Source organism: Tamandua tetradactyla, chromosome 5 (genome assembly GCF_023851605.1).
Source record: "Tamandua tetradactyla isolate mTamTet1 chromosome 5, mTamTet1.pri, whole genome shotgun sequence".
NCBI lineage: Eukaryota > Metazoa > Chordata > Mammalia > Pilosa > Myrmecophagidae > Tamandua > Tamandua tetradactyla.
This window is the reverse complement of record NC_135331.1, coordinates 177,810,622-177,827,360: the sequence shown is the minus strand read 5'-3', so window position 1 is coordinate 177,827,360 and position 16,739 is coordinate 177,810,622. Positions and strand designations below refer to the sequence as shown.

Below are 16,739 nucleotides of genomic sequence, written 5' to 3'. Positions count from 1 at the left end.
ACTACTTTATATATACCCAAAATAGTTGAAAGCAGAGATTTGAGCAGAAATTTGTACACTGTTCTACATAGTGGCATATTTACAATTGCCAAAAGATGGAAACAACCCAAGTACCCATCACCCAATGAATAGATAAACAAAACGTGGCATATACAGCCAATGGAATAGTATTCAGCCTTAAAAAGGAATGAACTTTTGATACACATGACAATGTGAATGAACCTTGAGTTCATGTTGATTAAAATAAGTCAGACACAAAAGGAAAAATATTGTATTATCTCACTGATATGAAATGATTAGAATAAGCAAATTCAGAGTCAGAAATTAGAATATATGTTACCAAAGGCTGGGGTAGGGATATAGCACTCAATCTGTACAGACTTTCTGTCTGAGGTGATGAAAAGGTTTTGATAATGGATGTGGTGATGGTGGTACAACATGGTAAATGTAATTAGAACCACTTGTTATATATTTGAATGTGGTTAAAAGGGAGAATTTTAGGCTGCATGTACGTTACTGGAATAAAAATTAAAAAAAAAAGAAAACCATAGACTGTACAACACACAGTGAACCCTGATGTAAACCATGGGCAACTGTAACAACATTTTTTTATCATTTGTAGCAAAGGTACCACACCAATGCAACGTGTTAATAGTAGGGAAAATTGGGTATATGAGTGGGATATATGGGAACTCTGTATTTTCTCCATGCTTTTTCTATAAACCTACAACGTCAAAAAATATCATATCATTATATCCCTTGAGACCTGTAACCTACTAAATAACAAGTAGCCATCTACCTTCACAATGCTTCTCTTTATTTGCATCATGATTTCTTTATACACAAGTTCCAAATTTGTAAGCTTACTATGAATATTTCATTTGTTTACATTATATTTACATTGTCCTAAAATAAATTTTAATTGTAACACCTTGCCTTCTTTAGCAACATAATTTTGCTCAATGATCTCCATGAAGATGGGTGAGCGACACTAGGTCCAAGCAGAAAGCAGGCCCCCAGCTTCAATCAACCCCCCTCACTGGACGCAACTTCCCACATGGCAGCCTCCATTCCTTCTGCCTCAAGGAAGCAGGTGCTTCAACTGCGTAGCTTCAGTCCACCTCTTTTCCTAGGGACTGAAAAGTTATCTGGAGCATTTGGCCACTGGCTAAGAAAATGAATGGCAGGATCCAGCTGTCCCCAAGGGACAAGGAGGAGTGTCAGTCCCTGGGTTGATGATGGGTCCATTAGGAATGAACTTAGAAACCAGGGCTTCCACAAGCACCTTGAAACCTGGGTGAGCAATCACCCTCAGAGCAATTTGTTAAGGTGACAGGTAAGGAATTCCTTGGAGGCTACAGAGATACCAAAATGGACTATTGGAAACTGGCCCCCATCTCTTTTGTTCTTTCTTGTGTGTGCTCGTTCTCTCTCTCTCTCTCTCTCTCTCTCTCTCTCTCTCTCTCTCTCTCTCTCTCTCTCTCTCTCTCTCTCTCTCTCCTGCTCTCACCATGTACACTTACACAATAAATATCTTCATCACATGTTTTCATGTAAGCAATCCTCTCCACAAAAAATGACCCAATGGTACCTTCCCCAAAGAACTGTATTCCCTGGAGTGCCTCTGATTTCCCCAGATTCCTCCACAAACTGCCACCCTAGTGTCATCTAGTGTCAGTTTTTGAAATAAAGTAAAAGAAAAAAATTAGATGTTAAATTTGAAAATGTGATGGGAAAGGAGAATGAAAGGAAGTGGACTTGCTTCAGGAGAGTTGCTTGCAATTGGATTCTGAGAATTATTTCAATACTCTGCTGTCTCTTCACTAATAATAGGTCTCTTATCAGAATGAATTGTGAAGGTTGCTGTGTATCCCTAGGTATCCATCAATAGATCTTTATCAGTGTGCTATATTTATTTCTTGTTTCCACAGAGAGCCCATTACTAAAATAATAGTGTTGGGCATGAGTTAATCATATTCTTTCTTTGTACCTCAAAAATATTAACTGATGAAATTCACTGTGAAAAGTGTTTTCTTTGAATGCTAATGAAAAAAGTGAACTTTAATTGAAAGAAAAATTATGTAAATTGTTTATTATAATAAATAATTTAATTTATTATTATATATAATAAATTATATATAAATTATTTCCAGATTTAATAATGAATCCTGCTTTTAATCCTACAGTAAGACCAAATAAATTAATTTTAGAAGTACAGAAACAGAGCAGTTGGGAAGAATTAACCTTAGACATTATAATATAAGCATTGAAAAGTTATATTCAGGATTATTTATAAGTTGAATACTACAAAAATGTTTCTTTCTCAACCTTTAAATGCAAAAAGGAAGACAGTACAGAATTTTAGAATTGAAAGGAATCTTTGTGATCATTCAGTATATCTACTTCTCAATGCTAGGAATGGAGTCTTTCCTAGAGAGATGCTTCATGACTATTTACTGAAATAAAGAGGAGCTAATCGAGCACATAATATTTCTAATCGAAGAAAAAAAAACTTTGTGATGCACACATTCTAGTATTATATTCCTTGATATTAAAATGGGTTTTAACTAAGAATAACCTTTAAACTTCTGAGGTTTATTTTACCACCTTCTGATTACACACTATCATGGAAATGGTCAATAATTAATTGGAAAGTGTTTAATCAATGTTAGTAAACATTTGTTCCTCCTATATATCAGCCAATTATATTTGATTATGCAGATTTCTGATTGTTTCCTGCAAGTGCCATGATGTTTCCAGCGAACTGAGATACTAAACCAACATGTCAGAAAATCAATAGAGAAGTATCTTTAATTGATACCTTGTCTTTAGAAATGCATCCTTGGTACACAAGATGTTGAGCACTGGGGAATTCTGGAAGAAGTGTTCCAGTTTTGGAGCTAAGTGAATATTTCCGAGTGAAGCCACCCTATAATTTAGAAAAATGAAGAGAAATGCACCATTATCAACTAATGGCTCTGAAATACAATTCTAATAAAATTGAAACTCATAAAATTTCATTCTTCTTCATCCCACAAATCATGAGTGATTAGGAGATTTGAGTGAACTGTTTAGATTGTGTAACTGAATAGGCTATAGATGTCAGCAGAACTATTGTTTCCAAAGCAGAAATAGTTTTAATAGTTTCAAAGTCAGAACATCTTCACATGACTTCTGGTTTCAGTTCCAAACTTTGGTCAGTTTCACAACTTTTAGAGATTTAATTAATGCACATTTGTCAATGGCATGTTTCAAAAAATATATACCTTTACAACTACTGAAATTATTTTGCCTATGAGAGGCTTTGGAAACTGACAAATCCAAGGTCCTCGTGTATGGATGAAATAGATGAGATCATGAGAAGTAAAAAAATTTGTCCAAATTTCAGAGATAATTAGCGGTAGATTGTGCTTGAAGTCTAAGACTTCTGATTCACAAACTAGTACTCTGGACTTTCCCATCTCCAATTTTTCCTACCTTAAGTCCCACCTGTATTTGTTCTTACTATTTTCTTGAGGAAAGCACACAACTAGCAGTTTTCATAAAATTAGAGAAAGTGGCAAATAACAAAAATATATATTGCTTATGTCCCCACAAGAAACCCACAGAGAAAGAAGGGTGCATATTCATGTGAGGACAGGGCCCTCAGCAAGTCACAGTCCATGAATAGTGTTCCTATTCCACACACAAAATGTTAACAAACCCGATTACAAGCAAAAGGTAGGGCAAAAAAATCAATTATGAGTAAGGAAGGGAGTAAAGTCCTCATAGCACTCGTTCCCAAAATTTCCCATATTTCTTTCTAGAGTGTTTGTGTTCATTTGTGTCCATCACATAGAAGATGTTTATTAAAACAAAGCTTTACTACTAACATAAGTAGGTTGGATTCCCAACTTATCATTATCAGTCTTCATCGAACCCTGTAGACTTATCCTGCGGTAGACCGTGAAGGAATTGGGAGGAATTTTTAGTGCTTTTGAGAAGTATCTTTAATCAATATCTCTAAAAGATATTTAGAGCCATTGTCTTCTTATTGACTGATCCTATATAATATTTTAAATACATTTCATATTAAAAATGTAGTAAAAATCCATTTTTTTTCAGATTAGGTTTTACTTTCTGGCCTTATTACCTTCATTCTCAAGTATGGATAGAGAAAGGATTATTCTGATTAAACAATTTTTGAACTAATAAAGAATTACTATGTAAGTGATTCATTATCATAAAACTGATAAAATAGCATAGCTGATTCCAATCCCCCATATTTAATCTGTCTTAATAATTAAAGATATGTCAACATTTATGACCACCAATTTTCATTGCACAAAGAATGACACTGTCAGTAAACAGAGAAAATAATATACAATGCAAGAAAATAGATAATTTGATCTTAAAGGAAGAAAAGGTATAGCAAAATATGAAGCTAATATTTGATATAGAAGCGTAATAAAAAGGCACCTAAATTCTAATTTTAGAAAAGTGTATACTTTTTTCTTATACGCTTTCTTTGGATGGAAAATCATGTTTATTCACTCCAAGATATAATCTGGTGAGATGGTGGTAAAAAAAAATACAATCGAGAAAATCACAATACATAATATTGCATTAAATTCATCTAAGGTATATGGGAATAGTTTCATGTCTATTAAAGGAATGTAACTAGTAATCAGAAATCATCCCACAAGGAAAAATAAACAGACTGAGGAGATTTAACCAGTGGATTTTAACAAGCATCCAGGAAACAGATAATTTCAAATTTATAAGAATTCTTTTAGATAACAGAAACAAGACCTCTTCCCAATCCAGTTTATCTTTTATGCCAAAACCAAACAATGACAGATAAAGAAATAATTATAGGCCAATCTCACTTATGATCATACTTATAATACTACCAAACAAAATATTAGCAAACTACATCCAGCAATTTTTAGAAAATATCATAGCTAATTTGGTTTAAATTCACCACAATTATGGAAAAAGAATAAAGCCATATGTCATACAATCATTTATATTGATGCTAAAAAAATTGCTAAAAATCCAACCACTATTCACTAAACACACACACACGGTAAGCTAGAAATAGAGGAAAAATTCCTTAATTACCCAATAAGGAGTATCTGTCAAATAGTCACAGCAAATATCACATTCATGGTAAAAATGTATAACCATTCCCATAAAAATCATGAACAATATAAAGTTGCCTGCTGTCCTGCTTTTATTAAACACTGGAGTTCCGACCCAGAGCAGAAGACAAGAAAAAGGATTAAACATTGAGGATTGGAAAGGAAGAAAGAAAACTACCATATCTACAACTGACATGAATGATTGCATTGAAAACCTGAAACAATGTGCATAAAAAATTGTTATAATTAATAGTAGGAGGGTGTTTTAGCAAATTTTCCGGGTAGAAGATCAATTCAAAGGTCAACTGACTTTCTAAAACCAAGGACCATACATCGAGAACATGCAATAAAAAAGATACTATGTAAAATACTAACAAATATTAGAAGATATCTAAGGATAACTCTAACATATTTGCAAAATGTTTGTAGGAAAATTATTAAATTTTATCAAAAGGTATTGAAGAAGTTATGAATAAGAAGACTCAACATTCTGAAAATTTCAATTTCAACACAAATTGATATACCTCTTCAATTTAATTATAATAAAAATTCCAACAGAATTTTCTGTGAAATTTAACAAGATGATTCTAAAATATATATGGAAATGCTGAAGATCAAGAATAGAGAAGACATTTAGGGTAAGAAAGACCTGGCAGGAGGATTTATGCTAACAAATATAAGACATACTATGTAGTTTTAATAAATAAAAGTGATATTGCCCCAAGGATAGACAAAGGAACTCTGGGATGGAACATACAGTCCAGAAAATGCCCCAAGAATACATGACAGAATTTGCATTGCAATGGAACAACCCAAATTGTGAACCCTAAGTTAAACCGTGGACTGACTATAGTTAATGGTACATTTATAAAAATGTGTTTTCACCAATTGTAACGGATGATCCACACCAATGCAAAGTATTATCAACAGAATGGTTTATGGGAATCCTGTTTTTATACATGATTGCTCTATAAATCCAGAACTTCTCTAATTGAAGAAAAGGAGATAAAAAAAAGAATTGGCTTTTCAGATTAGAAGAGATAAAAATGGCTCCATACCACATATTGAACTCAGAATCAATTACTGGTGAAATGAAGACTTAGATGCTCAGAACAACTTTAAAACTTGGTTTTTAAAAATTAGAAGACATAAAATTAGAAGACTATTTTATGACTTTAGAATACACAACAATTTTTTTTTTTAAAACAAGATATAAAGGGCGGGCCATGGTGACTCAGCAAGCAGAGTTCTTGCCTGCCATGCCAGAGACCTGGGCTCGATACCCAGTGCCTGCCCATGCAAAAAAAAAAAAAAAGAAGAAGAAAAAAAAGTTAACCATAAAATAAAAATTTATCTTCATCAAAGACACTATAGAGTGTTGTTGGCCTATGTCACCAACTGGTAGTTAAAACACCTAATCTGTAGGCTATCCATACCCAGAATATACAAAGAATTTCCAAGAATCAAATTTTAAAGATAGGAAAATAGTGAGCTGAACAAGCATTTCACAAATGAAAAAAATACAAATGGCCAAAAAGAATCCACAAAGATATTCATGCTTTTTGGATTCAAAACTTCATTTCCAAATTAAAGCCACAGATACCAGCTTACACACACAGGACTAGCAAACACTAAAATGCCACTCAATCTCAAGTGTGTAAGGATGTGGCACAAAAAGAATGTCTGCACACTGCTGGAGGGGGTATAAGTTGATACTATTCCTATCTAAAACAACTTGTCCTTAACTATAAAATTAAACATAAGCATACCCTAGCACTTAGGATTCATTCCTGAATATATACTTTAGAGAAACTCATATACATGTGTACCTAGAAAATACCACTTGTCAAGAAAAAAGAGTCCATCACAAGTGGAATGAATAAATGCATTTTAACATTTTCATGCAATGGAATACTATACAACAGTACAAAGAAAAGAGTGAGAACTACATACATTAACATTGACAAATCCCAAAACCTAATATTGATTGAAAACAGAAAGTCACAGGAAAATACATATAGTATGAATCAAATTCTATGTCGGGAGAAGCCAGGCAATACTAAACAATATTGTATAGAGGTACAATCTAACATGATGAAATTTTAGGGAAAGGCAAAGGAGTGATTTAACACCAAATTCTGCAAAGTGGTAATGTTCAGGAGGGAGAGAGGGGTAAGTGATGAGTTAGGGCACACAGGGGATGTTTCACTTTTAAGGTATGTCATAGGTACTCACATTTTCATCTTATGGCTATTTTTAAAACTCTATGTTAAGAATAATACATTCCCCAATAAAAACTGTTGCAGGAATAAGGAAACACATATTAAGGAACAAAATATGTCTTTTATTTAAACTTTTTTAGAACACTCATGTTGTAATTAATAATTTGTGTAATAAATGTGTAGATCATCAATAAGGGGCCAAAAAGTCCAAAGAAAAAATTTTTAATTAAATTTGTTAGGATATGTCAATAATAGTGACCAAAAATGGTACCAACTGCATAAATAAAGCAATAATATCCTTTCCAGAATGTGTAATAGCACAAAAATAAGGGAGGAGCTGATGATTTATAAAAAGTAAAATATGATCATTTTAATTCAATAATATTTTTGTTTTAATTGAACTGAAGGAGGTGTCAAATCAGAGGCCAGCTGCAGAGTTGGAGTTTTTCCCTCCTTGACTGACAAAATTACTTCAATATTCTTGTGAGCTATTAATATTATTTCCAAAAGAAAGGAAAAAGAGACCTACAGAAAAGAAGCAAATATGATTAGAAGACAAGAGGGTCTGATTTATGAGTAAAGATTAAAGGAGTTAAGCTTCACAGGTTGGCTAAGTGATGACTAAAGGAGAGCATGATAACAGTCTACAAATATTTGAAAAGCATATACTAAGGAGGGAGGATTTGTTATTTATCTTGGTACAAAGTTGTTAAACTGGCTATGAAAGGTTGACCTTAAGGGAGAAGGAAACTCAGGCTATCAGAGAAACTTCCTGGTTGAAATGCATGAAATGAAGGGGCTTAATCCCTAAGGAAAAATGACCACTCAGCTATGTAATGTGAAATTTAGCCCCACACTTGCAGATTCAGAAGAAAAGGAAAGTTTTCCTAACCAGACAAGACAAAGTACTGGGATTTGTTTTTGCTTGTTTGTTTGTTTGTTTTATTCCAGTGAGGATTCTAAGAGGTTCTCTGAGCATTGCTATTTGAGCCACAACATTTATGAATAAAAAAATTTTAAACAATGGAATTCAACACATGAAATGATAACTGCTCTTACACTTCTCTTCCTGATTTTTCATTTTGCTCTTGTTATTGTTTGTTTGCTTCTCTACTATGAATTAGTTAATAATTTTAAAAAGGTATAAAGACAAATAATAAATATCCAGGTACTTACCACCTATTTAAGATACTAGGCCTTTCAAATATTAAAATGACCTTCGCAGAGCTCCCTAATCACATCTCCTTGCCTCTCCACAAGAAGCAATTAATGTTCTGGATTTGGTTTTTCATAATTACTATTCAAATCTTTAAAAATTTATCTTGCATGTAAATATCCTTAAACAATATATACTACTGCTTTAAAACTGATACCATACATTATGTATTCTTCTGCACTCAACAGGCTGCCCTTCCATATTCAACTTTGGGTTTTTGAGACCCAAACCTAATTTGTTCTATAGCTGCAGTTCAACTATTCCAAAGCAGTATAGTATTCCATTGTATAAGTACACAAGAATTTATTCTTCAATTATATCATAATGGACATTTAGATTTTTTTCTAAGATTCTGTGATGATAATCAATGCTGCAATGAAATCCACATACATGTCTTCTTGTGCACAGTGTGAGAGTTTCTCTAGGAATGCAGTCATGAAGAACGTGGATCTTCAGCTTTACTGGATAATGTCTCTCCAGATGTTCATGAGAGTTCCTTTACTCCATATTCCTACCAGCATTCCATTTTAAGATTTTTTTAATTGTTGCTGATCCAATAATTGTGAAATAATATCTCCTAGTGGTTTTAGCTTGCCTTTCCCTGATTAATGTTTAGATTGAGAACTTTTTCTATGTTTACCGGCAGGAATGGTATTCAGAATTTTATTGACATTGGGCCACCAGAGGAGGCGCCATAAGCACCAATGCTATTAATTAGACATTCCTTTTTCATCTTGTGTGCATTGCCTGTTCATATATTTTGCAGTATATCTACCATATATCTCCTGGGTTTTCTTTTTGAGTTGAATTTACATATTCTAGATCAGTGCCGCCCAATCAGACTTTCTGTAATGATGGAATGTTCTATATCTGCACTATATGGTAGCCACAAAATACATATAGCTATTAAGCACCTGAAATGTGGCCAGTGTGACTAAGGAACTGAATTTTAAATTTTACTCTATTTTAATTTAACTTGCCTTATGCGGCTAGTGGCTACCATATTGCAGCACACAGTTCTAGATGTCAATCCGCTGTCAATTATTTATAGATTGACAGATCATAGAAATATTCAGTTTATGCATATTGTACCTATTTGAGGCCAATACATACATATGTACTTGTATATCCTTTTTGTCTTTCTCATTAACATTTCTCTATATCACCAAAAGAAGCTTTCAACAAATGAAATAATACTCTTCCATAAAATTATCATTAAATTACATAACCATTTCATTATTATTAGTCAGATTGCATGCAGTTTCCATCGTGCTCAATAACAATTCTGTGCATCACATTTAATCTGCATTTTCTATTATTCCTTTATGTGAGATTCATTAAAAGAAAAAGGTAGAATTAGTAAGAGAAAGTGCATGAACATTTTAATGACTCTTGATACAACTCTTTCAATGATTGTTCAAAGTTTGTTCAGCCTTCACCAGTAGGACATGAAATTGCTTCTTACCATACCTTCATCAGCCTCATTATAATTTCTTAATATTTGATCATTTTATCATTTAACATGTTATTTAATTTTTAATTTTTATTTCTTTGATAGCCCATGTTCATACATTTTATTAGCCATTTGCCTGTTTCCTTATGTGAAGTATCTATCCATGTCTTTTACCATTTATCTATTGTAGTCTTCATGTTTTTTTTTTTTTGCAAACGAGTAGGATTTCTTCATGTAGTAAACATTACCCCATTTTCATATTTGCCAAAAATACTTCTCCAGTTTTCTCTTTGACTTCTAATTCTGTATATATATTTTTGATGCAAAGAAGTCTTATGTTTCTATGTTTTTACATATTATACTTTGAGATTTCTTAATTTTTTTATGCTGAGGGAGTCACTCTGAATACAGAAATGATATATATACATTTATTTCTCTTAAGTATTCATTTTACATTTAATAATTCAGATGAAATTTATAAGGCATAATGTAGAAAAATTTATTTTTCCAAGATAATCCATTTTTCTAATATTATGCCCTGAAGAATTTTATTTATTTGGCACCTCTGGAAAGGACTTAACACAACCCATTGAAAAAAAAAAAGTATTTTCTCTTGAGGATTGTGGGAAGATAGTAGAGTACAAAGCTCCAGAAACCAGCCCCTTCCCCAGAGATACTATTAAACAGACAGGAACTGTCTGAATAAACTATTTCAAAACCGCAGACTAGTAGAACACAGTGCACCATGCAGGGAAGTGCCAGGAGGAAGAGACTGGTAAATTGCACTAAATATCACTGAACTGCACTCTCCCTTGGAAAGCAACTGTCACCCATCCCTCAACCCCAGCAGACAGCAGTAAGGTAAGGTGTGGCCAGCTGGAGCCAGAGCAGGACATAAAAAAACTGGTCCTCAAGGTCTAGGGGCGTAAGTCCTTAGCACTGACCATTGCTCTCAATCAGCTACTTCAAAGTTTTGGGGGCCAGCTCTGAGGGTGGCTATTGCCCTAAACCACCCCAGACAAAGGCAGCAGAGAAGACTTAAGGACAATGTACTTACTTAGAGCTTCAGGTAACAGTGGAAGGACTATATTTGATGGACATTTCTCACAAGACAAGAAAGCACAGCTTTAGAGAGCCAATGCAGAAGCTTCTGATGCCCTTCCTGGCTTGTCCTTCACCTCTCCCCAGAGAAGTTTGGAGCCAGTGCATGCTCTCTTTGAGAGCCCCTGGCCTTGTTTTAGCTGGGAATGACTGGCTTGGGAAACAGCTCTCCAGAGTGCCCCACCACCACCAAAAATAGTTTCCCTCCAAGCAGAAGCACCTTGAGAAAGCAAATACAGAGTAAGAAACAATTGAGTCTGGTGGCCTGGGGCAAAAGATTACCTGTTTTAAGTCCTGTCATGGAACACCTGGGAAAAGAAGAAGGTCTGTTTCCCATGGAGTGGAGGGGGGACCCAAATTTCTGTATACAGGGGAATACCTAAAGCCATTAGCAAGCACAACCCCAAGAGAAGATATAGGAGCAGATGAAACAGGGAGGATCCTTGTGCTGGTTTGAAAGGAAGTATGCCCCCTAAGAAAGCCATGTTTTAATATATATCCCATTTCATAAAGGTAGAATAATCCCTATTCAATACTGTATATTTGCAACTGTAATGAGATCATCTCCCTGGTTGATGTGATTTAGTCAAAAGTGGTTGTTAAACTGGATTAGGAGATGACATGTCTCTACCCATTTGAGTGGGTCTTGATTAGTTTCCAAAGTCCTATAAAAGAGGAGAATGAGAGACTCAGAGAGAGCAGAGAATGCTGCAGCATCACGAAGCAGAGAGTCCACCAGCCAGCGACCTTTGGAGATGAAGAAGGATAACGCCTCCCGGGGAGCTTCATGAAACAGGAAGCCAGGAGACAAAGCTAGCAGATGATGCCATATTCACCATGTGCCCTTCCAGCCGAGAGAGAAGCCTGACTGTGTTCTCCATGTGCCGTCTCACTTGAGAGAGAAACCCTGAACTTCATCGGCCTTCTTGAACCAAGGTATCTTTCCCTGGATGCCCTTGATTGGACATTTCTATAGACTTGTTTTAATTGGGACATTTTTCCGGCCTTAGAACTGTAAACTTGCAACTCATTAAATTCTCCCTTTTAAAAGCCATTCCATTTCTGGTATATTGCATTCCAGCAGCTAGCAAACTAGAACAACCCTGCACTCTGTATTCACCTTGGGCTGACTGTCTTACTAGAAGGATTGAACTCTGAAGGAGAGAGCCAGCTAATGCAAAGCCAATTTGCAAGCATGGGGAAAGACTTTTTTTGCTTAGGTTGCTTGAGTTTGCTGGCTGTTAGACTCAAGAAAATCTCTGCCATAACACTAGTTGATTACAAATTCAAGAAACAAATAACTCATGGAACAAATCCCAACATTAACATTTTAAGATATTAAAATGTATACTGCACTAAAAAGGCTACTCAACAAACAAATAGGAAATGATGGCCCATTCAAAGGAAGAGGATAAAAATCCAGAAAACATCAATAAAGAAGATCAGCTCATTCATATGAATGAACAAAATGAGAATCTCAATAAAGAGATACACATTTTTAAAAGGAAACTAACAGGATGACTCAAGTTGAAAACTATGGAAAATTCCTGGGAAGATTTCAACAGCAGATTGGAGCTGATAGAAGGAAAAAGTCAGTGAACTGGAACACAAGACAACTGAAATGCATCAGACAGAGGAGCCGGAAGAAAGAAGAATGATAAAAGGCAAAGAGAACATAAAAGGCCTGTGGAACACCATCAAGCGTACCAATGCACGCATCCTGGGAGTTCCAGAAGGGGAAGAAATAAATAAAAGGAAAGAGGGAATACTCAAAAAGGTTATGAAAGAAAACTCCCCAAATTTAGCAAAATATGTAAATACCCACACCCATGAAGTCCAGAGAACATCAAACAGGGTAAAAGTGAAGAGAAATGTGTCCTGCCATATACTTACTAAGCTATGGAATGCAAAGGACAAGTAAAGAGTTCCGAAAGCTGCAAGAGCAAAGCAATGTACAAGAGACTCCCAATTAAATCAAGGGTCCATGTCTCATCCGAAACCATTGAGGCGAGAAGACAATAGGTTGAAATACCTCAAGTGCTGAGAGAAAACAATTGCCAACCAAGAATTTGATATTCGGTGAGACTTTCTTTTAAAAATGAGGGAGATATTAAGACATCCCCAAATAAGCAAAATCTGAGGGAGTTCATTACCACTTGACCTGCCCCACAAGCAATGCTAAAGGGAGATCTTCAGGCTGAAAAGAAAGGACACTAGACAGTGATTCAAAGTGGCATAAAGAAATAAAGACCTCTGGTAAACATAATCAGATGGGTAACTATAAATGCCAGTACTACTGTATTGTAATCTTGGTACATAACTCCACTTCTTCTTACAGGTGCTAAAATGTAAATGTATAAAAGTAAAGACAATTCTATGGTTTGGGACATACAATGTAAAAAGGTATAATTTGTAACAAGTATAATAAAAGGTAGGGGAAAAGAGGCATACACTAAAAATGTATGTGTAAGCTATTGATGTCAAGTTGGTACCTAATCAAATGTGATTGTTATGTGTTTAGATTGCTAAATTTTAACCCCATGGCAACCACAAAAAATATATATGAAAAACATATGCGGAAATAAATGAGAAGGTACTCACTATGGTACAATACAAAAAAAAATCAAATGCATATTAAAGAAGGTATTAAAAGAGAATTAAGAGACAAAAATGGTCTAAGACTTATAAAGACTAAATAGCAAAATGGCAGAAAGAAAGTCCTGCATTATCAGTAGTCACTTTAAAAGTAAATTAATTTTTTTTTAAAAAAAGAAAAAGTAAATGAATTAAACTATCCAGTCAAAACGCTGAGATTGGCAGAATGGATAACAAAGTATGACTCACCTATATGCTGTTTAAAAGAGACTCAACGTAAATTCAAAAGTGTTAGTAGATTGAAAGTGAAAGGATGGAAAAATGAAATGGGATAGCTACACTAATGTCAGATAAAATAGACTTTCAGTTAAAAATTGTTGTGAGGGGAAAAAAAGGCAATTCTATGCTGCTAAAGGGGTCAATTCAGCAAGAAGACGTAACGATTAAAGAAATATATGCAACTAACAGCAGAGCCTCAAAAATATGAAGCAAATATTAACAGATTTGAAGAGAGAAATAAACAGTTCTACCTTACTGGTAGGAGACTTTAAGTATGCTACTTTCAATAAAGGATAGAACATCTAACAGAAGATCAATAAGGAAACAGAAGACTTGATCAATCATCTAAATCAACTGTATCTAACTGACACATATAGAACATTTCACCCGACAAAAATAGTACACGCATTCTTCTCTAGTGCATGTGGATCATTCTCCAGGATAGACCTTATGTTAGGTCATAAAACAAGTCTCAGTAGATTAAAACTATCAGAATCATAAAATGTATCTTCTTTGACCACAATGAAATGAACCTAGAGATCAATAAAGAAGGATAAATGGAAAATTCACAACTCTGTGGAGATTAAGCGACACACCTTTAAACAACCAATGAGTTAAATAAAAAATCACAAGGAAAATTAGGAAATATCTTGAGATGAATGAAAACAGAAATACAACATACCAAAACTCATGGGATACAGCAAAGGCACTGCTGAGAGGGAAATTTATAACTGCAAATGCTACATTAAAAAATAAGAAAAAATAACTAAAAAATAAAAAAGAAGGAGGATTTAAAATCAGAGACTTAACCTCCAAAATGGAAAAGCTAGGACAAAAGCAAACTGAGCCCAATGCAAATGGAAGGAGGAAAATAACATAGATTAGAGCAGGAAAAAATGCAATTAAAAATATATAATCAACAATGCTAAAAGTTGGTTCTTTGAAAAGATCAATAAAATTGACAAACTTTAGCTAGACTGATGAAGAGAGAGGTTACAACAAACAAAAATCAGAAACGAATAGAGGAACATTACTACCCTAACCTCCCAGAAATTAAAACAACTGTATGCCAACAAACTGGAAAATCTAGATGAAATGAAACAAATTCCCAGAGACACACAAACTACCTACGCTGACTCCAAAAGAAATAGAAGACCTCAACAAATCAACAACTGGTAAAAAAATTGAATCAGCAATTAGAAGCCTCCCAACAAAGAAAAGTTCAAAACCAGATGGCAAATTTAATCAAATATTCCATGGAGAATTAACACAAATCCACTCAACATCGCAAAAACTTGAAAAGAAGGGAATGTCCTCAAATTCATTTTATAAAACTAACATCGCCCTCATTCCAAGGTCATATAAGAAGGCCATGAGAAAAGAAATATATAGACCAATATTTCTTCTGAATATAGGCACAAAAAGCCTCAAAGAAATCCAACAACACATTAGAATTATACATCATGATCAAGTGGGATTTAGCCTAGATATGCAACGGTAGTTCAGCTTAAGCAAATCAATTAATGTAGTATACCAAATTGACAGAATGAAGGGGAAAAAAACATGTGATCATCCCTGTTGATGAAGAAAATGCATCTGACAAAATCCATCACCACTTATTTATAAAAAAAAAAACACTCAGCAAACTAAGAATAGACGGAAACATCCTTAACATAGTAAAGGGCAAACAGGAAAACCAAGAGCTAAACTCGTACCTTACACCTCATATGGTGAAAGACAAAGTTTTCCCTCTAACATCAGGAACAACATAAGGATGCTCTCTCTCATCACAGTTATTCAACATTGTACTGGAAGTTCTAGCCAGAGCAATCAGGCAAGGAAAAAAATAATAAAAGGCACTCAAATTGGAAAAGAAGTAAAACTTTTACTGTTTGCAGATGGCATAATCCTATATAGAGAAATCCTGAAAAATCCACAGATAAATGAATTCAGCAAAGTGGCAGGTTACAAGATTAACTCCCACAAATTGGTATTGTTTCTATATACTAGTAATGAACAATTGGGAGAAGAAATCAAGAGAAAGATATCATTTGCACTAGCAACTAAAAGAATCAAATATCTAGGAATAAATCAAAATAAGTATATAAAGGACTTGCTTGCCAAAAACTATAAAACAGAAAAAAAAAAGGAAAAACACAGAAAATTGCAAGTGTTGGAGAGGATGTTGAAGAGGAAAAATAGGAACCCTCATTCATCATTGATGGGAATGCAAAATAGTGTATCCATTATGGAAAACAGGTTGGTGTTTCCAAAGAAAGTTAAGTATAAATTATCATATGGCTTGGCAATCCCACTTCTAAGCATATAGCCAAAATAATTGAAAGTAGGGGCACAGATATTGCACACCAATGTTCAAAGCGAAATTATTTGCAATTGCTCAAAGATAGAAGCAACCCAAGTGTCCATCAACTGATGCATAGATAAACAAAATGTAGCACATACACAAGTAGAATATTATTCAGCATGAAAAAGGAATGAAGTTCTCATACATAGAGCAGCATGGATGAACCCTAAAGACATCTTGTTGAGTAAAATAAGCCAGACATGAAAGGACACATATTTTATGATCTCACTGATTTAAAATAAGCAAGCTCATGGAGTCAGAATCTAGAATATAGGTTATTACCATGGGATGGAGTGGGGACAGGGAATAGAGAGTTAAGTACAGTGCTTCTATTCAGTATGATGAAAACGTTTTAATAGTAGATGGGGTGATAATAGTTCAACAT

General features: G+C 34.3%; 1 protein-coding gene across 1 annotated transcript in view; it reads right to left on the bottom strand.

Moving 5' to 3' along the window:
* The window catches only part of RFX6 (regulatory factor X6), a 66,296-nt gene that overhangs the window by 23,345 nt on the left and 26,212 nt on the right, over positions 1-16,739 (bottom strand). The window contains exon 7 of the mRNA XM_077159306.1: positions 2,822-2,929. Coding sequence (XP_077015421.1) covers positions 2,822-2,929 — 108 coding nt within the window. The remainder of the gene's footprint in view (positions 1-2,821; positions 2,930-16,739) is intronic.